Source organism: Festucalex cinctus, chromosome 8, assembly GCF_051991245.1.
Source record: "Festucalex cinctus isolate MCC-2025b chromosome 8, RoL_Fcin_1.0, whole genome shotgun sequence".
Lineage (NCBI taxonomy): Eukaryota > Metazoa > Chordata > Actinopteri > Syngnathiformes > Syngnathidae > Festucalex > Festucalex cinctus.
In genome coordinates, this window is record NC_135418.1 from 11,479,482 (window position 1) to 11,502,116 (window position 22,635).

General features: G+C 38.9%; 1 protein-coding gene across 1 annotated transcript in view; it reads right to left on the reverse strand.

Moving 5' to 3' along the window:
- Positions 1 to 3,756: 3,756 nt before the first annotated feature.
- The window catches only part of suclg2 (succinate-CoA ligase GDP-forming subunit beta), a 72,892-nt gene continuing 54,013 nt past the window's right edge, over positions 3,757 to 22,635 (reverse strand). Inside the window, exons 10-11 of the mRNA XM_077530593.1 lie at positions 19,215 to 19,335; positions 3,757 to 4,872 (exon numbers count right to left, since the gene is read on the reverse strand). Of these exons, the coding sequence (XP_077386719.1) occupies positions 4,760 to 4,872; positions 19,215 to 19,335 (234 nt within the window). The 3' untranslated portion in view covers positions 3,757 to 4,759. The remainder of the gene's footprint in view (positions 4,873 to 19,214; positions 19,336 to 22,635) is intronic.

Below are 22,635 nucleotides of genomic sequence, written 5' to 3' on the forward strand. Positions count from 1 at the left end.
TTTTCCGATGGGCTCGTGCCGCCGGCCGAGTCATTGACTGCGATTGCACCCGACACGCACGCACAAGCTGGTTTAATTTATTCCACTTGAATATGAGATGGTCGAGGCAATGTTACCGTTACCGCTGTTAAGCGTCAAAGTCACCTTCGTCGCGTACACACAAACACGGCTCGCAGGATTCAACAGCTCGCGCGCACCATCACTTCAACGTAACAAAACAAAAGATTAAAAAACAAAAAAAATCTCTCCGCTCATCACACCTGCGTTTTTGTTCTTCTCGTTAAGTGTTATGTGACAGCAAGCACCTGCAGTGACTTCGACAAGGACAACTTGGGAGCATAATTATCAAAACTGATTCTGTCATCTGGGCCACTGTTTTAATCAGCGGCGTTTGCCTTTCACAGGTCGCATTAAATGAGCTTTTAAGTACTGCGGTATCCAGGACGGACTTTCTCTGCAATAGTTCAGGCCTGAACCACTGATTTACACTCTTCAATTAACATTTCAAACACGACAACAACAACCGAAAATACAAAATCAACTTTTGTAAAGAAAAGTTTGGTGTCAGGATTCTCTGGAAACATTCCTTGCTGCAGTGACTCAGAAAGGCTAAGTAGAAAGATAAGAACAAGTAAGAGATCATTTTCAGATTGCTGGCTGAACAATGCGAGTGTTCAATACTGAAAATGAATATTGACTGTGAATATACTGCCAGACCATGACAGAGGCTGGGACACAAGGTGAAAACAAGAGATTGTCACGGCAAAAAAAGGAATGCGATGAAGATGATTACCTTTTTAAACCCGTCTGCATCTCACTCAAATTCTCCAGGCAGTCAAAGTAATTCAAATCGATTCCAACTCCTCCAGTTACAGACGTCTGCCGACAACAGTTTTGGAAAGGAGGACATTGATTTTTCTGTTCATTTGCGAGCCAAGGCCAGCGCAACGCACACTCATGGCAGCACGACATGCTCGTTCCTCATTTTGACCATTTTTAACCTCCTGCACTGTGCGACTTTCCCGTCTATAAAAACCGGAAAACAACCACATAACACACGGAATATGCCCACTCAACAACAGGGTAGAAAAAGGAAAATACTCATGCCGATTTTTGGCAGAAAAAAAATACCGATCACTTTAACTCATTGGCTCCCAATAACATGTAAATACGATTTTTTTTTTTTTTTTTTTTTAATGCTAGGGCATACAGAAGGCTTTGATGCAGTCTCTCAACAGCAAAGAACGGTTGTAGAAATGGTAGTTATTACACAAATGGCCAGCAGGTGGCAGCAGAGCAAAGGGGAGCAACCATGGCCATGTTGAAAAAAAAAAGAAGCTAAATTACTCACAATTTTAAAGGAATACTTCACTTATTTAGCCCATTATAGCAATAAAAAGTTAATCTTTTGTCTATAATTAATTTGATACTTTCATTACTTTTCACGTACAATTAGTACCTTTAAAAACACATTTTGGACCTTGCTGTCGACTGAAAATTATATCACAAGGGCTCAGGTAGCCAATCACAGCTCAGCTTGTGAATGTCACATGAACAAACCTAGAAAACAGATGAGCTGATTGGTTACCTGAGCCCTTGACTATCAAAAATGGCTAAATAAGTAAAGTATAGATTTGCATGTGAAAACTGATGAAACTTGCTCTCTTCTAATGCTAATTGCGGCAAAACTGAAACAGGTAGAAACATACTTTTTTTTTTTTTTCCTGATGAAAGAAGGTACTTTAATCTTTGTTTTGATAGGCTCCCTGTTTTATAGCAATAGAACACAATATTCTGTGGGCCTTACAAAATCAGTCAAAATCCAGTAAAACAGCCTCAAGCGAACTGGATTGCTTCTGTGAAAATGGCGGGGAGTGAATGACTTAAGAATAAAAAAAAAAAAACGTCCACATTTTCGCAAAGCAAAATGAACAAAGACAAAGCGAGCCACTAAAAGTGCCTCGGCATAATAAATAGCTTCATTAGATGAGCACCTCTTGCTCCAAGGGCCGTCGAAAGCAACCCCACCTACAAAGGTACCGTATTTAGTGCACTTAAAAGCTTGCTTGACAGAAGTCTTCAGGCTGACCTCCAAAGCTTCTTTACCCTCATCTATATTTATATGATGGAGCGGCACTAATTTTGCCCAGTAAATCAGTGTGCACATTTCATCGTGACCTCCAGCCTTGACACTGAATTAAACAATATCAGGGCCCGAGAAGGCTGCTTTAACAAGCCTTAAATTCCTCCGTCCAATCCATCAGCGGAGAGGTTTCTGACACACGCAGCCAAGAGCATGAAATAAGGCAATTATTGAACCCTTCAGTCCATTTCTACGGCTTGGCTGGCAGGCATGAGCGAAGCTCAATGAGCCCCACACACCTCCGACTTCTTCAGATGACTCTTCGACACGGGTGACCAAAATAAAACACGATAAATAAGTTAAGACTCGAGGTACGGAAGTACTTTCACTTCTCACACATCCATAAGTTTCTGACTTGGATTTTGTTTTACTCGAACGTATCACATCTACTGTATGTGTATGGAAGACTGCAAGTACCAGCAGAGTTTTCTTGAGTCCTCCTGATTTTCCCCATAAATAGTCAAAAGTTCAGCTTGAGACTGTTTCTCCGCTGTGTTGTGCACAAAAACGACTTATTTTGTGTTTTCCACGCAGACGGCAGTCAAACCCGTTTTGTCTGGCTTTCCTTTCAGATTGAACTGACAGATAATCCATCACACAGTGAGCGCTTGTGTCAGGAGGAAGTCTCAGTCAACACTCTATCAAGTCCACCAAGGACAGTCACTCTGCTCAAGTCTGCCTGGGGAGTTGTATCAGAAAATTACAAGAGGGAATTTCCAGGAACTTGTGTGTGTCACTCAAGTAGAAGTAGATAAAATATCCTTTTTTGAAAATATAGAAATGCCAAATGATTTGCACAAAAGTAGAAAGGTATAGGGGTCATCTACAATTTGACTATTTATAGAATGTACAATTTAGGACGGACATCTACCACGGAAAGCTTTCTACAATGGTCGCACCAGATACTGTAATATTTTCAACTTAAATTAAAAGTTATGAGGCTAACAATTAGCCGTCTAAACAACACAAGCTAGCTAGCCACACAAGTCAAATGATAATGAAAGGTCATACCACATTACATGCAAATATGACCACTACATATCAGTGGGTAACTTTTTAAAAATTTTTTTTTTAAGTAGGTTTTTATTTTTTTAATTTTTTAGTAGTTGTGAGTCGGTACAAACCTTATATCTGCTCCCATGGGTTCTTGGCTGTCTTGTGGAAGATAAAAACTTCAACTTTAAACAGATTTCAAAATAAAAGTCCCAAATTGGTCATTTCTTTTAGGACTTTTTGGACACATGACAATTTATAAAATAGGCGTCATCGGACAAAACTTATCTGTTAATATGTAACAGAAATTGCTAACCACGGCTGCACAATTCTTAACAGTTTTTGCTAATTGAATTGTTACATGATTGTTCTAATAGACGTGACTTTTGTGGCTTTAAAAAGTGAAATCACAGGAGGTTTTGTGTACAGCATATAGCTGACAAATAATCATATTAAGGTATGAATCCTCACCTTTTATATAATCATTCAGATCACCTAGTGCAATTAAATAATTTTGCTGTGATGTGTATTAAACACGAGTCTCTTGCACATAAATAGAACAACATTGTTCAAGAATGCAAACTTGAATAGGAGCCAAAAGGGAAGCACTGAGCGTCGTGTCTGAACAATGTTGACTTTTATTGTGACTGCACCACACAAACAGGCCAAACATTGATTTAGAAATTGATTTGTGATTGTGTTTTATAGCTCCCAAATGACAACAGTAAGAATGTTACTGAATGAAATCAGGCACTCATCATATATTTGAATATTCATTCATTTCACCTTGGCCTTTTTTCCACACCCATTTATATTGTAGTAAAACGTATATACATTGTGTATATATTTATATAAAATATCTGAGGTTGCCCTTTAGACACTCCCACATAAAGGCTACAGCATGTTTGCAAACCACATGACACGGATTTACAATGTTGTCAAATCACTAAGTGAGGATCACATTCATTCGTATTCATTAATGCATGATGTAGAAAATTCACAGCACTTTCGTTTTATATACTTCATGTGAGACACAAGGCAGATCGGATGGATGCGTTAATGGAGACAAAAATAAGCTAAAATGATTTAGCATGACTTATCTTTGCTGAAGTCAAGCAGCATTTGATTATCTCAGTGTGAGCAGCTGCCTTTAACCTCAACGACCGATAAGGTGATTTATTTTTTCTTCCGATGCGGCTTGACAATACATCTTCATAAAAACGACACATCTAATCAAATGCCCGTAAAAGTGTTGCGGCATGACAAAGCAGAGCAGCACAATATGTGTTTGAAAACGGAATGTTAAAAGTGCCGGGGCTCTGTCTAATCTGTCTCTGATATCTTTACTGCGTGCTGATGTCAAATGAAAAGTGAGGAATTGTCAGTATCGAGAGCAGAAAAAAAAATTGGCAGAAAATTTGCACAAGGGAGAAGAAATGATTGGCTCTATGGTTCAGTAGCTTATAAACCAATGGACGATCTGTAGTGGTAATGACAGTTGTACAAAAAAAAAAAAAAAAAAAAAAAACACGTCTAAGGAGCTCTTGGCCTGAGGTCAGCTCAGTGACTGGAACAAAAAGTAAGGCCACCTGGAGGTTGCTGAGGAAGATAAATTGGACGTTTCTACTTCTTGATGGCGGCCACTGCTTTCTTGGCAGCATCGTCTAGATTGTCTGCAGCCGTGATGGGCAGGCCGCTCTCACTCAGGATTCTCTTGGCCTCATGCACGTTAGTCCCTAAACGGCGCAGGGGAAAAAAAAAAAAAGAAACATGAATCCTCACTAGATTGATATGTACTCACCTTTTGGATTTTTTTCCATACATCAGTAATTAAAATGAAAATCGCCCAAGGCCTTCAAAATACAATACACACACTGGAAAAACACTTTATGTTTTAACTAATCAGATGACAAATTGACCAAAGAATGTTTGCTAGGTGACATCAAAATTTTCCGCCCTCTGACTGGCTCAGCTATGTTTATCCCTCCGATTGGTTGAGCTTAAAATGCACATTTTCAAAGTGCACTTTCCAATAAAAATGTGACTTTATGGGGCTGAGTCAACCAACACTTGCTCGCTAACTTGTTTCAAAACAGAAACAGATTTTTTTTGGCACTTTCAGAGCAGCATGTATGAGCGGAATAGTTCACTTCCACAGACAGGCAACAGTAAAGAAGGGGTCTGCTGCGTCTGCATTCTCTGGTGATTATGATGCACTTTGTTTAAAGCAGGGGTGGCGAGATCCGGTCCTCGAGGGCCGCAGTCCTACAGGTTTTGGATATTTCCCTTCTTCAACACAGCTGATTCATGATCAGCTCATCAGCAAGCTCTGCAGGAGCCTGTTAATTGGAATCAGCTGCACTACGAGTAGGGAAATCTATAAAACCTGCAGGACTCCGGCCCTCGCGGACCGCAGTTTGCCACCCCTGATTTAAAGTGAAAGTGTGTAGAATTTAGTGCCATCTCGTGGTGAACAAATAGAATGCACACACTAAGGTGTCTCAGAGGGACCACGTTTCGCAAGCCCACTATCAATTAGAACCAATTATTTTTAGGGAGTGAGTGAGCGAGCAGTTCGGCCAGCAGGTGCTAGTAGGAGCGCCGAGCAAGAGTGGCTTGCAAGAACTAGCTGGAGAGGCTAACAAGAGCAGCTAGCCAAGCAGAGGGAGACGAGCAGCATGAGTTCAAATCACGGGACTCGGAAACGACCAGCTGCTCCCAGCTGTGCAAGGTAAGCGGGCGTTCAACCTGACCCATTGGGTATGACACTAGCTTAAAGCACCAACAGAGGCTAACTATGTTGGCGAAGTTCTTCTCCTTCGAGTATGAGCAGCAGAAAGATGGCGGCGAAACATGTCAGCATTATGTAAGGTGCAGCACAACCTATGTAATTGTGGGAATGCTGAAAGCTCACAAAATACCACGTTTTTCGTCTTTTTATTCTCCACACTTTTTTGTCGTGTAATAACTCAAACATAATACTTCCGATTTACACCGTTCAAATTTCAACTTGCTTCAAAAATTCACGCCATCTTGGGATATATGGTCTGATTTCACAGTACTCACACAATTTAATGTTAAGTATCAACTTTTCCCCATTCATTTTCAATGGGACTGACATTGAACTTTTTCCAAGTCCCACTTTCCCACGCCAAATTCCATACATACAACTTTTCATCATTTCCAGCTCTGTGATACTTCTCAGTGGAACACTTGGTAAAATGCATTGTCAAGTAACCAGGAGGTCACAGGTTCGAATCCCACCTCAGACTGTAAATTGCAAATGTATCCATGGCAATTATGCTAATTGATTACATGTATACCAACTATCTTAGTTCCACTTTTCTATCTAAATGAATGGCGGGTACTGCATGCCTAGGTGGCACTATTGCGTGAATTATATTTATTTTTTTCATTTTTCCATTGGATATCATTAGTTCCATTTTTCTATTTAAATGAATGGAGGGTACTTTCAGATAACACTTTTACATATAAATAAGCCATTGGCCATGATTTTCAACAAGCCAAGTTGGCTCACATGTCAAATACTTGCCTGGCATTACGGAGACAAGCAAGTGCAAGAAAATATTTGTTGCACATTATTGAAATGAATAATGGGTTTTAATAATGAATGACTTGTTAGTTCACCACTAGACGGCACTAAATTGTCGCACTAAAGTTCTTATATTAAAAAATATCGAACTTGTGGGAACAGTATTTTCTCTATGTCCTATACTAATAAGTTTTTGTGTCCCAATATTCACAATGTTTTAAAACGTGCTTTAATAATTTAAATTTGTTTTAATAAATTTAAATGAGCTTAAAGTGTGTGAGAGGGAACACACCAGTATTTCTGCTGGTACTTTATAGTCCTTTCATTGTTCAAGTTGATGTATAATAATCATCGCATCACTAATCACTCCCTTCCCCCGTCAACGAATACGATTTGGCGTGTCATTCGTTCACGTCTCCACCACCCCACCTTCCCGTTGACGAATAATTGATTCCTTCCCAGCCCGTCCCTGACCACCAGGCTTAGCAAATCTCTGGTGGAAACCCTGTAAAACACCATAAATATGCTTTTCATCTGTTGTGTGCTGAAGGGTTGGATCCCAAAACGCAGACACAAATAAGGTTTTAACTATTTATTTACATAACTTGACTAAGCGAAAAACAACGAGAATGCATCAAGAATCTCCAAGCCCCACTTGGGCAGCGGAGAAGCACAGCGAAACAGTGAGCAATAATCCGGCAAAATACACACAATTCTCAGACTCTTATATAGGCAGTCAATCAATCTCATTGGTTGTGGCTAGACATGTGAGTACTAATACTGACATGGAATTCTCTGATTGGCTGTTAACCCAGTAATTACAGATAGTTCCTGACATCAACAAACATCATATAATATAAAAGATTCCTGACATCACATAGTTCAGACATCATATAGCCTAAAACTAGTTGAAACTGGATGCTGTTACATCAATACCCAAAACAGACACGTAAAGGGTCGTGAACTCTGGCGCACGGTCATGAACTTCTACTCAAACTTAATCCAGGCGTGACCCCAGACATGAGACAATACCCAAACATTATTCCTACGTGACCCGAGTCATGACACATATAGTCCAACTACATCACAGATTTCGCAGGTGTGTCTGAAACGTATCGCCTCGTTCAGTGCACAGAAAAATGTCTTCCCGAGATAACAGCGCATCCGTCAGCAAACGAACACAACGGAGCAATCCACACAAACAACAGATGGGTCAAGTTCACTATTGCTTTGTCTGTAAACACTGCAGCTGTTTGTATGTGTGCGCTCCTCTGGCTGCAACATGGACAGAGGGTAGCAGATGCTGCCTGACATGGTGGCCCGGGACCGCCGTGGAGCAGCGCCCGAGCAGAGAAAGGCGCGCACATAACACACAGATCGAGCCACACGCATGAGCCAGCAACTCTCGACCGGCTGCCTCTGAGCGCTGCTCTCTATGAAAGCAAACACAAAGCTGACAAGGCTGTCACAACACGGGCAGGGGGCACCGCTGTGGACGGAAGGGCACGGCGAGCCGGCGAGGGAGCCCGCAGAGCATCAGCGGATATGATAGAGGCCAAACTGCACAAAGGTTAAGTAAAAGCAAAAAACAGCCCTGATGCTGGGATGCCGAGACATTCATGTAGCATGACAAAAAAATAAATAAATAAATAAATAAATGTTTTGCTTCCTGTTTGATCATAGTTGTTCATTCATTATACACATTTATTGTTAGGATTGTTGTAGGCCTATAAGACAATTTAAATTGTCACTCAATTTATTTTACAACTGAACAAAAATAATACAATTTAAATACATCCTCAAAAATATACTCAAAAAATTCTGAGAATAACATAACACATTTAATAATCCAAACACTTAAGAGGAACAAATGCGTCTCCTAATTATTTACCATGCAATTAATCATTTAAAAATAAGAACGTACAGGTTTTGAGGAAAAATTAGGGGGAATGTGGTGACTAGTGCTGTCACTATCGAATATTTTTAGAATTGATTAATCTCTCGATTACGCAATTGATTAATCAGAGTCATTGTAATTTTGCATTAATGTATTAAAAAAGCATTTCCCCCCCGATTACTGTTATTAACCAGTGATTGGTGTATATTTCATACTTGGTATAGTGATTAAAAAAAAAAGGGGGGGGGGGGGGGATTGATGTTGTATTATGTTACCCATTCGGTTATTGTTTTCCAAAGTAAAAACAGATGTTTGCAAATGTCTTGTTTTGATTTAAACACAGAAGATAATCAGTCTTCTTCCATGAAGGACTAGAGTAATCGGTGAACAATTACTATTGATATACTGAAACCAGAGGATTTGGACCATTTTTAATTTATTTTTTATTATTATTTTCTTTTAATTTAAAAATGGCTCCAAACGATTCCGCGATTATAAAATAGTTATCGATTAATCAATTAATTTTGACAGCTCTAATTTTAACCCATTCAATCACGTCATACAAAAACTTTTAAGAGGAACAAAACATGTCTATTAATCATTTACTTACCATCCAAATTAATCACTTAAAAATAAGGACTTAAAGGATTTGAGGAAAAATTGGGAGGGGGTCGGTCTAAGGTGATCTGCTGCCAGAAAACGGACCAGATTTAACAAGTTAGAATGTGAGAAGAGAAAAACGAACACCAGTTTGTGACACATATTTACAACATGTAAGGTAAAGTGTTTTGTTGTGTTCATTGGTTAACTTCTTTTAAACTTGTGCGAAGGTTCAAATCAAACAGATGTTTGTCATGAGAATGTTTCTTTGAAAATAAAATAAAGGGTGTTTTATTATTTAAACATTACAGTTTTATGTCAGCTAAGAACATAAAAAAACACTAAAATATCGCCTTCATATTTAATTGTAATGCTGGTCAAACAGTTGAACAGATGATTTCAATCTCCAACAATTGCAAAATTCTTTTGATTACAACTTTCATTCATGCATTTCACTTCGATGTGTCAGGTGACAATAACTTCCTCTGCTTTCCCTTTCAGCAAACACGAGCAGGTTTCACATGATGTAACCAAAGCTGTGTGTGTGAATGCTTGCGAGGCCCCGCCAGCCTGATCAATTGGGCTTTTGTCAGGCGTTGCATTACCAGTGCCACTTAACGCCTAATATTTCATCTCTTTTGTCCAGCCGGATAATAGGTCATTCCAAACACTGTGCACTGCAAACAATCAATTTTGCAGTGTAATTAATTAGTATAAAAGCAGGACGAGGTCCTTGGAAACAAACAAGAAGATATTTTTGCATCCACAAAGGGAAGCTGCAGATGCTGTCACTCTTACTGAGGGAGATTGTAGTCAGAATTCAAATGATTGAATTGTGAACTTCAATTGGATTGGCTTTACATTACCAGATGGAACAAATCGTGTCTGTCATTAAAACCAATTTTGTATTTTAAAAAACAACATGGGACAAACAAGTGAGTCATATATGACCAAGGCAAATCTATAATTCATTACATACTGTATTTTATTACAGACAAATGTCTACTACAAGTGCATACAGTAGTGAGAGAAAATAAATCAACACAGCGCTGCTATTTCTCCATCCCATAAATATTGATGAAGTGTGGACTGTGTACGGCACTCTTTAGTTACATCTGTGTTCTCCAGGTGTGAGAACACAACACACATTTACCTGCGATTTTGCAGAATGTGTTGAGCGTGTGAACTGGCAGCAAAGGCAAGAACGGAACTGAACTTGATGAAACCCTTCCGTGCGTGTGTGTGTGTGTATTCTGTGACTAAAATAGACGGGTGTGTGTTCACCTGCAGCCACTAGGTGCTGCTGGAGACCGACTCTCATCTTGGATGGAGCCACACATTCATGGACTCCACTAGAGAACACATATGAATGACTTACTATATATACCCTTCTTTTCTCATTGTATAAATATACACTGATACAGCTTCTTCTTTTTTTTTTTTTGTAAACAAGCCACAACTGGAAGCTCAAGTCTAGACAAACCCGTACAGTCAATCCGCTAACTTTTGAACTCCAAGCTACTGAATGATGCGTCTAGTCAGCATCCTTCCAAGCCCGCACAGCTTAAGGGCTTTAAATGCAGCGTTGGGGCCGTGACGATACAAGACAGAGCAGTTGGCCTTGTGATAGATTGCAAATTTCACAACAGATTTCTGTTGCATCTCCGCTGTAATTAGCAAGCTTACGAGACTATTGTGAGAACGTCCCTTTAATGTGTGAGTCAATTACAGGCCGCCATATTTCAATGGGATAATAAGGTTTGGGGCTGTGCCAAAGATGGTGCAAGAGAGTTTTGTTGACGAGGAAGCTCTTAATTGTGTGCCGGGTTCTGCTTTAAGGAGGTGGAATTACAAAGGCTTAGAACTGATGAGGAGGAAACAATGTCTTAGTAGTTTCATGATGCAATGGAGGGTGATTCGTTATAGAACTAAATGCAAAATTCTTATACATGTTGCAATTTATACAGTAAATGTATGAGTGTTTACAGTTTTGAGGTTGAGTGTTTGTACCAGGCTCGGACCTTCCTCCCACATTCCAATAACATACATGTTACGTTAATTGAAAACACTAAATTGTCATCTGAATGGGACTGTTTTTTCAAATAGCCCAATATTCCCTTTTGTTTACTTTAACTCTTTGTCCACCAAAAACGTTTAATAACGATCAGTAAAATCACGACGTATGCCGCCAAACATGTTAAATGACGATTTTTTTTTCTCTCAGTGCAATGTCTAAGTGCAGCGCTGCCTCGTCAATGGGTTGTGGAATCAAAAACACTAACTATGGCCAGCAGATGGAAGCATTCTATCTTTTTTCGTGAATGGTCAAAGCCTTTGTCATACCAAAGTTGTTTTTTTTTTTTTTTTTTTTTTTTTTGATAACGTGTGGCAATAAAAGAGTTAAGTTATTTATTTGTGCTTTGTAATAGAATGTGCAGTGTTCCCATTTCTGGGATTCCCCTTAAAAGTAATGTTTGGCTTTATTCACGTTTGATGATCCCTTATTCATAGCAAAACTGTATAATGTATATTTGAAGACTTTTGCAAATGTAGGGTTTAAAATGTGCATCTAAGAAACAAATGGGGACTGTAGTCAAGCGGAAATTGTCTGCAGGTGGTTTATAGTCTTTTTCATTTATTTATTTGTTTTATTATTAATTTTTTTTAAACAATTATCAATAACTTTCCACTGTTATACAAGATTAAGTTAAATTACAGGTGGTAATATCGGCTGTGGGCGGCACGGTAGTCGAGTGGTTAGCACGTCTGCTTCCCAGTTCTGAGGTCTCCGGTTCGAGTCCAGGCTCGGACCTTCCTGGGTGGAGTTTGCATGTTCTCCCCGTGCCCGCGTGGGTCTTCTCCGGGTACTCCGGTCTCCTCCCACATTCCAAAGACATGCTTGGCAGGTTAATTGGGCGCTCCGAATTGTCCCTAGGTGTGCGTGTGAGTGTGGATGGTTGTTCGTCTCTGTGTGCCCTGCGATTGGCTGGCAACCAGTCCAGGGTGTCCCCTGCCTACTGCCCAGAGCCAGCTGAGATAGGCGCCAGCAGCCCCCGCGACCCTTGTGAGGAATAAGCGGTCAAGAAAATGGATGGATGGATGGAATATCGGCTGTGCATCAGAAGACCAATTGAATGCTTGGGTTTCAATTTGTGCTAATGACTAATTTGTCGTACTCAAGTGTGTTTACTTTGAGCAGAAATAGCCATGACTTTATTCAAAGAAAGTGGCATGCAAGTGAAGTGCAGCATTTTTTCTCCTTAGAAAATGTTAGACACTATACAGTTGAATGGCAAGCGGCAATCACTAGATTGACGTTAATATCAAGAGTTTGTCCTCTTTCTGATTTACTTTCAATGTGCTTTGTGACTAAACAGTAACCTTATGCTAAAAACTAACCAAGTATTGGTATGCCAACACTGGACAACTAATCATTTTGGACAAAACACAGTACTTAATCAGGGACAGTAGGTTCATGATATTTTAATTATGATACATATTTCATTAATCTGTCACTGTAAGTAAAAGCACTTGAATTTGTGTGGACCCACGGAAGTTGAACACAGTCTGTTCCGCGATGCTTGTAGATTTTCATTTGATTTAAAATGAATGGTCTCGTGAAATTAAGGACAATAATCTGTCCAACTATCATAAAACCATTGGTAATGTTTAAGTAGTTTTACGGTGTGTAAAAAGTTCAACATAAGTTAACGACTGTTCAATATTGAAACGGGAAAACAACAAAAGCTCATTCAAGACGCATGCCGAAAGCGTAATCGGAAACTGATTCATGTTGCAGATGCACTGAAAGCATGACATATTTTAACATCCTTATCAGTCACTAAACGGTAAAACGATGTTAACCATTCTAAGATAAATACAACAACATCCCTCTAAACAAAAGTATCTGGGCACACTTGGCTGGCATCTGACTACTTTCCAAAATAAATCTGCTCTTGTCACACAACTCCCAGTTTATATTGTTCTTCTCTGAACACTCCTGAGTGAATTTATTTCTTCTTTTTGAATAAGTGCCACAAATTAGCCACCAAAAGAATATGGTAAGCAAAATGTGCAGTATGACATTGATAATCTAAACTGATCTAAAGTGCTGCAAAAAGCCCAATTTTTCCTGAAATCTATAGTTGAAACTCAAATTGTATTCAACAACACATGAAACTTCAGAGGTTCTGCTGAGCCAGCTTATATCAATTAAAGGTAACTGTTGCTTGGGTTTGACATATTATTATGTCAAACAAAATATGAGCTGACTACAAGTATATTACTATACTATTTCTGAGATCTACTTCTCCAAACACTTTCATCACACTTGTGTTAATCCTCAAATTATCAGTAGCAAGCAGCATGAGTTTTCTCTTTGCATCCAAAAATGTTTGAAATGTTCTCCTCCTATCACCATCCCGTGAGTCAAACATCAAATGTGCTCATCAAAAATGCACTCTCGATAAGCACACACAGTTTTCCTTTTGATGTGCTGCCAGTCAGTAAGCAGTTTTTACGTCGCTAATATTGTTTGGACTTTTGTTGATGATATAAACACTGTTAAGCACATTAGAATGACAAGCAATTGATAGCCAAGTTTACAATACAGCTTAAATCATAAGCAGAAGGCAATGAACGATTTGTTGTTGTAATGGATGGATGTTAGAGTGAGGTGCATGTACTGCACCAAACAATGGCACTGGCAGATATGATGGAAGTGATTTAAAAGGACCCCTAACTTTAAAAAAAAAGACAAATAAAGCCAAATCACTTTCCAAGGAGAAAGCAATTTTGTTGTTTGACAGGCGGTTATGGGACAAAGGGGGAAATTAATAGGGCAGGACCCACAGCTAAGCCAAGCCTTTACCTTTGTTACTGAGCCCGAAAGGGCTATTTTCAGTTTTTTGGTTTTCTTCAAAGTGTAACCAGAGTTACATTCACTTAAACATGCGTGTGCGCACATGTAAATTCTCAGACTTCTCCTGCAGTAAGGGATCAAAGGATGTTTAGTTTGACGCTTCCATCCTACAAAATGGCCTCACGCAACAAGTTGAATTCCCTCCAACTCTGCTTGCATCACAAGCACATGCCCCTTTCTTCTCCTTCACAAATGAGAATACACAACACTTGGGCCAATGCAATCATGCCAAGCCATTTAAAAGCGCTTTCCCAATTAAAAGTGCACCAGTTAATCCATTCTGATCCCGTTGGAGAGCGTTGGGCTGTGCCCACTGCCCTGCAGCCAACCTAGCAAGTTCAGCTGATTGATTCCCAACCAATCTTCTCCACTAGACTGAAACCCAAGATGTAATAACCCAAAGCTAAAGTGTGAATAAGGCCCAGGCCCAAACAAACATGGCTGACAGTGAGTGACCTTCTGAGGTGAGGTGAGTCATCTTCGATAATAGGGCTTGGGAGGTGTGTGCTTAAGGGTTGACGTTTTCCACTGTAGATCTTAACACCATCACAATTGTGTTAAGAATCATAGTAGTGTGTTAAAAAAAAAAAAAAAAGGTGAATAACTTTTTTTTTTCTTTTCTTTATAATGGAAATACTTTTGGAACACACAAATCATGTTAAAACAGGAATACAGTGTTCCCTCGTTTTCCGCTGGGGTTAGGTTCCAAAAAATACCCGCAATAAATGAAATCCGCGAAGTAGTTAGCTTTATGTTTTACAACTCTTATAAATGTTTTAAGGCTCTAAAATCCCCGACCGCACAATTTATACACTTTTCTCATTGAGGCATTTACATGTTCTTACATTTCTCTCTTGTTCAAACATTGACAATGTTCAAACCTTCATAAATTTTATAAAATGGGTATATTACTGTAAAAAAATATGCAAAATTGCACTTAAAAAAAAAATCCGCGATACAGCGAGACCGCAAAAAGTGAACCGCGTTATAGCGAGGGAAGACTGTAATAAAAATATCAAAAGCGCTATCCTTTTCCAGAAAGTGAAGAAAATAGAATAGGGTGCCTATTTTTCCCCTTTGAAGTGGACAATATAAATGTGAAGAAAATTTTTTTTTTTTTTTTTTTTTTTTTTTTTCTCTTAGCGATATTCCATTTATGCTACCACTAAAATAGTTCCTATTTGTAGAAGTGTCGCCCAGAACTACTGCATTTTTCAGACAATAAGTCACCCTTTATCCCCCCGACAGTTTGGCTCGCCCTATGATTTATACTCAGGTGTGACTATATTAAAATTAAGAGCTTGGCTGCATCCCCATTCTCGAATCGTGTTGACTTTCTGTACATTATCTCCACCTTCTTTCCACTCTTGGTAATGCAACAGTATTTGTGAACTGCAAAACAGCAGCACCAAGAGGAGGACGTGTAGGAAGAGTAGGAAGAAGAGGAAGAGGAGGAAGAAGAGAAAGAAGAGGAAGAGGAAAAGGAGAAGAAAAAGAAACTGAAGCAGGTGAATGAGCAGAAGCAACAGCAGAATCTGAAGAAGAAGCCTAAGAATGAGAAGCTGAATAAGAAGCTGAAGTAGAAGAAGCAGAAGAACAGCAGAAGAAGCTGAAGAAGAAGCCGAAGAATAAGAACCTGAAGAAAAAGCCGCTGAAGAAGAACCTGAAGAAGAAGAAGCCGCTTAAGAAGAAGCCGCTTAAGAAGAAGCAGCTGAAAAAGAAGAGGAAGAAGCTGAAGAAGAAGCTGAAGAAGAAGAAGAAGCAGCTGAAGAAGCAGCTGAAGAAGAAGAAGATGAAGCAAATGAAGAAGAAGCTGAAGAAGAAGAAGATGAAGCAAATGAAGAAGAAGCTGAAGAAGAAGAAGCTGAAGCAGAATTAGAATCTGAAGAAGTTGAAGAGTAAGAACCTGAAGAAGAAGCCGCTGAAGAAGAAGCCGCTGAGGAAGACAACTCTGGAGAAGAAGAAGAAGGTGAAGAAGAAGAAGGTGAAGAGGAAGAAGGTGAAGAGGAAGAAGCTGAAGCAGCAGAAGAATAAGAAGCAGCAGCAGGAGAAGAAGTCATGATTTACTGCAGGTGACCACCTTCTTTCCAGCGTACTAAAGCAAGGGGTGGTAATGCACCAAAATCTAATGCCAACTGCCAAAAGAAAGTAGAATAAGAAATAGAAGTAGAAGAACAACCCGAAGAAGAATAAGAACTATAGTCGTGACAACTATTTTGCAACATAACTGTTCCTGTTACTAGCATGTGGCATCTGCCGCAAGGATTTACTGTTTACAGGAGTAAAAGGCACAATAACCGACCGAGATTCTACCTTTAGCCACAATGCAATGTGGGATTCTAGTTAAGGTAAGCCATTTTAAACTAAAATGAAAAACTACTGTATGTCCGTAAGGTAGAAGTTAAAGTTATGTCTTAACACCACCAAGAGTGTAAGTGTTTGGATAGTCAGAGAGCCATTCCTTTTCCATTAATTTTTGAACGTAGCCTATATTATAAAGCAATCAGCATCTCGTGTTTGAAGTGCTTCCTTTCCTTGTACAGTCTGACACACTGGACTCCGGCACTCCCTTTTTTGGGGCACTGAACGGCACATTTGAAGGCGTTTGCGAACGGTCGGAGTGCAGGAGTGTGTGCTCAAAGCTCATTTCCAAATACACCCACGATTAGGGAACGGCGATTTTGGGGGCGAGTCAGTTTTTCACCTGGCCTTGTTACAGGCCCACAACACTATAACACCTGGTGTTCATATTTTTTTAGATGGTGATTGTTCACATTAGTCCTCCTCTCATTTCTTTGTTGAGCAACCGTGAGAATACTCCCCTGCAGTACGTTTACATGCCCTGACCTACAAACCCTATTACCGTGTGAGGACATACAGTGGGAAGTGATGCTATACACTCTTGGTGAGCTTCTGAGAGTCACTATTTGTCTCACATTCTCCACATGCACACAGCTGTACAGGTTACATTAGCATACACAGGTTGAAAGGTGATCTTATCAGTGGTGTCTCTACTCTTATTCTGGCCACCCTTAATGACGGGCGCAGCAGAATGTGACACATTTGAGAAATGCGTTGCTCGTCGTATAGGGACACTGGGATGCAATGAAGATGAATAATCTCATAGAGCGGTAATAACAAAAGGTTTCAAAGGTAAAAATCAAGGTGAAAAATAGGCACTCTTTAAGCTTTAGCTTTATTCTCTTGTTGATAGCAATGATGTTATCTCAAAAGAGTCAAGCCTGGCTTTTTTTATTTATTTATTTATTTTTTTAAGTAGAAACACACAGAGAAAGGTGTATTAAGCCTCATTTTACACTATGTTTCCATCTGCCACAGCAGCACTGTTTCAGGTAACGCGCACAAACCTAGATGAACGTGTCAGGAAAGATTTTATTTTATTTTTTAACTGTCCATATGCCACTGTCCAAAACTTAGTTGGACACTGTAAGTAACCACATGGATATGTGATAATATATGTACAGTAATAGGGTGGAAGAAAACTTGGAGCTGGTCCATAGTGAATGCCAGGTCACTGTGCAGTATGTGGGAAAAAAAGAAATAAAACAGAAAAAAAAAAAAAAACGACCTTTTGTTTTGGTACATGAGATGGAACAGGAAAGTAATTGATGACAGAAAAATAATGTGAATAAAAATTTACTGAGTGGTGGTTTGTGCCCCACATGCTGACCGAGTGCACCAATTGGGTGTGTTTTGATACTGGCTCTAAATTGGGTATAAAGTCATGTCTGTGGACTCAGAGACAAACCATAGTGTTCTTTGGACTAAGGAATTACTTCCTATATCATTATAGACCATGAGACAACTGAGCAAGACTTGAATATGGAGTGCTATGAAAAAATCCTATGGCACATTACATTTCAGGCTAACGGCTTCCGTGACTGCTCAGAACATCACAGCAACAATAAAACCATCAGCTAGCCAATGGGTGTGAGAAAGATCCTAGAAACATGAGTGATTTCAAGGTTATCATCATCTGAAAAACTTAATAATGCCCTTCCAATACAATTGAGGTGGTTATGGACGCATTGTTTTGAAGCACTTAGTGGTTCAGACCAGGGTTATTATAGTTTTGGAATTTTTCATTTTAGTTAGTTTGAATTTCGTTTTGAGCTTTGTTTTTTAAATTTAATTAGTTTGAATTCGTTTTCAGGGTGGTTCTGTTAGTTTTTATTAGTTTTAGTTATTTAATAAATGCTTAGTTTTAGTTAGTTATAGTTAGTTTCAGTATTATTTTAGTTTAAAAAAAATTTGTATTACTTGTGCGCAATATTTAAAGAAGGTGCTTTTCTATTGGCTGCTGCTAGATGACATCAGTTCTGTGTGACACACTTTCAAACGTACTTATTCCGGGTAATATCAAAATAAATCACATTTAAAATCATCCCCAAAGGTTCATGCATTGAATTAATTATCAAAGACTAAAACGAAGGACATTTTTGCTATAATAATAGTTAGTTTTACTTAGTTTTGTAAACATAAAATGTAGTTTCAGTTAGTTAGTTTTTTTTTTTTAAAAGCATTTTCGTTTTTTTTATTTATTTTTTTATTTCATTAATTGTTTTTTGTTTAAATTATTATTATTTTAGTTTTTTCCTTAGTTTTAGTTAACTAAAATAACCTTTGTTCAGACCTATCACAAAGCAATATTGTATTCGGGGGTGGGATTTGCTGCTGTGATGAAAACAAGAAGCGTCAAGGGCGGGGGGAACAAACAAACTAAACATGACACTGTTGGATGAATGCATGGATTTATGGAATTAATGCTCTTCTCGCAGAATTACCAAGTTTCTTTATGAAAAACAGCGAGATACGCTTTGTACATTTTTAGCTGGTAAAAGTGTTCCTGATTTTTTTTTCACCTACGAAAGCCACGACATTTTCGTCTGTTGCCGTGATTGGTCAAAACAAAAGTTTGGTAAGCGTGTACAAGGTGCCGCATCACCCAATCAGCTCTAAGTATTGTACTGAATGTCCCGCCTTCCCGAACAGATCATATTGGAGCAGTCCCAGATAGATATTTGTGGAGAATGCCTGAGTGATTCACATTATCAATCTAGCTCTTGCCAGGTTAGCATTTTCCTACCTTCAAGCCTGACCACCAGGGGCACCTTGAGTTCCAGCTCTCGACAGGCCTTGGTGATACCGTTGGCAATAATGGCACAGTTGACGATCCCTCCAAAGATGTTGACGAGGATGGCCTCAACCTGAGATGTAAAACATGAATGCTCAGGGACACACTTTGTACGCTATACTTTCTGCAATTAGCTAGAAGAACAAAATATATATAGAAACAAGGTTCCCAATAAGGTACACATTCTTGCTTATTATACATCCAAACGTGTTTTGTGTACAGTGGCCATGGCAGTGAACACCTGCGTACTTTCATAATGAAATCTGTCTTGCCATTTATTTTCAACTAAAAAAAAATCAGTCCGGGATACATCTTCACTATATTTTTGAACCCATGACTTCCCAATCTCAGGGCAGACACTCTACTACTGGACCATTGAGTTGGTTTCACAAAAATATACTGACTGCATTTTTCAAATCCAAACTACAGTACATGTTTTCTAGCCCTAGACAAAATAGTAACTTCTTACTGCTGAAAATGGCTAAATGAGTCAAGTATCCCTTAAGTACAATGTGTGAGTACTTTTACTACCTCTGCTGGTTAAACAAAGACGACTTCAATTGTCGCCAAGCTATCAAGAAGACACAAATACATTTTGCAATGTACCATCCAACCTCTGATGTCATTGTCTTTACCAGAAAACCGTAGAGTTCATTTGCTTGGAAAATAAAACCAGCAGAAAGCCATGTATTGAACAAACAAAGAAAGCAAGCTTAGCACCTGTGTTTGTGTGTCTAAGTTGCGATTACATAAACGATCTCCTACTTGATAATTAGCCTGGCTAGCTGACTGGAAAAGTAGACAGAACGCACAGGATTAATCCTCTATGCTTGTTTATAATCACTGCTAATCTGCTCGTGCCGATTTGGATGGATAGCTTGTAAGTGTCTCATGCGCGCGTGTGTGTGTCCGATGTGATGTGTATGCTTTCAGCATGTGGTAATGATGTTTACTGGAGAGAAGATCAAGGACTTGGGATAGCTAATAGAGTGACAGTCAAGGCATTGTCCTTTACATGCTGTCCAAATGAATCTCCTTGTAAACAGCACGGATCAGGACCGAGCGCTGCACAGAGAGAGAGAGAGAGAGCGAGGCGGCAGCATGTCGAGAAAATGGGCAAATAACTACCTCATGGCGATTAAGCAAAGGGACTGCAAACATCGAAGGGAAAAAAGTGAGATGGCTTTAGTATAAAAAAAATGTGACACCACAGCACTTTGTCTGAGGTTTTTCTGATATTTAGAATTTGGAGGGGGCCACCTCATAAATTGTGCTGCCTCTGGCTCTAAAATGAAATCTAATCTAATCTAAATCATGGCACACTTTCTTTCCAACTACAAATGTGTTAGACCACTGTGGATTTTTAAACAGGTAAATATTATATCATAACTCATGTTGATAATGAGATTTTTTTTTTTTTGTTAGGCTAAAAGTAAGCCTCATAAAATGGAGTGGATTAGTGAATGCAAGAGTTCAGAACAGGATATGGTGAAGGGAGGGCATTCAGCTAAGACTTAGTAATGTTATATTGACGCAAAGCCAACATTGGTAACATCAGAAAAAGTGGTGTGTTCCTCAAAACATCTGTCAAATAGTTTAGAGGCAATGGCTGGACAAGTTTGGTTCAGACACAATAAGGAAGGCATATTTGATAATATATGCCAGATGCATTCACTTGTGGCTGCTCTTGTGAAGCAGCTGTCCACCGGCACCAACTACAAAAAAAAACAAAACAAAACCCCCCGACAATTCTGGGGGTTCAAAAATAATGTGTCATATCTGCACATATTGTGCACATGCATCTTGTTTATTTTGATCATTTGAAGTAAATGCTGTTATTTAATTGTGTGTTAAACATCTTCAAATTAACTGTGGGCCTGTATTTTCAGAATGTATTTTAGTATATAATTTAAAGAAGAGAAAATGTAAAAGAATAAAATACAAATGAAATCTATACCTTTTTATTCTATTCCTATGCAGTTTACCACCATTAGATTTATGGAAAAGTCTTGCTTGCTACACTCTCTCACAGCAACACACAAAAAACACACAAATAATACTTGCTTGATGTCTGCTGTTAACATAGACTTAAATGGAAGACAGTGAAGAAAAAGGAAAATTCATGCAATAATTATGTGTGACATGATGAGGGTTAATTTTCAGTTTCGTTGACAATCTGTGAACATATTTATAAGTATGTCTACAATATACTGCTAAAACTGGCACATGTGCACTTCATAACCATACTGAGCAAACAATTTATAGCAGGGGTCAGGTGTAAGGTCAATACTGTTGTTATGGCCATTAAATTTTACACAGCCAATATTTAAAATAACAATAATAATAAGTCTGTATGGAATGCACAATCTCATAATGAGCACCAGCAAAAAAAAAAAAAAAGGGAAAGAAAAAAAAAATACACCAGATGTATTGTACTAACTAACCCAATAAACTAACTGGCTCCCACTAGGGGGCAGCATAGATTCAGAAGCCTTTTTGATTACCTCACTAGGCAAGGTTCTGCTCTCTTGGTGTTTGCAAGCCATTTTTCAACCCTGTCTCGTTTGGGAAGAACAATATTTCTTCCATTCATGCGTCTCCTATTGACATCCATGTATATAAATGATACATAAGAAAAGATTTATGTTGCTTGGCACAGAGGTAAGTGTTGTTTATAACAATGTGTATGTGCCGAAGACTTTTTGCAAAGTTTGCGTTTTCTTATTACTTGTGGTACACATGCGAGTACACAGTCTGTGGAAGATAATATTCTCTGTATAACGTGGCGAGTAAATGGACCGTTTAAAGTAAAATAGTCAAAGATTCCCAAAAAAGAATGAGAATTCGAACACCATTGGAAGTGACTGGTGTGTGACCAGAGCAAAGTTGGTGTAGAATGTTGGAAAGTAAATAATAAATAAATAAAATAAATAACTGACACAATTTCTATTGAAAATCGTGCACCAGTGGCCACTTTAGTCTTGCAGAAAAGGCTCAAGGCTTTACGGGGTTACAATGCCACAGTGGGAACTGTCAGAGTAGATAGCAATTTAAGGCTAATCTTCACAATGTGACAGCCACTCCAATCAGAAGTTTTGCCCTGCTCTATGCCAGTTTCAAAATTCCTACCCTAAGATATGAAATAGTGCCAATCTGTTTCAAACATCAAACTCCGGAGCAATATACTTTACTTCTTGTCACAGAAACTGGTGAGCATGCTTGGCAGCGGGGAGGATTTTTGTCATCAAAGCTCAGCACATGTGAAGAATCACATATAATGTGCCAACTCTCTCTTTTTAGGCGATCTTTGTGCAATTTTTACCCGGCAATGTTATACAGCATGAGACATTGCTCGCTACCTACCTGGGTGCCA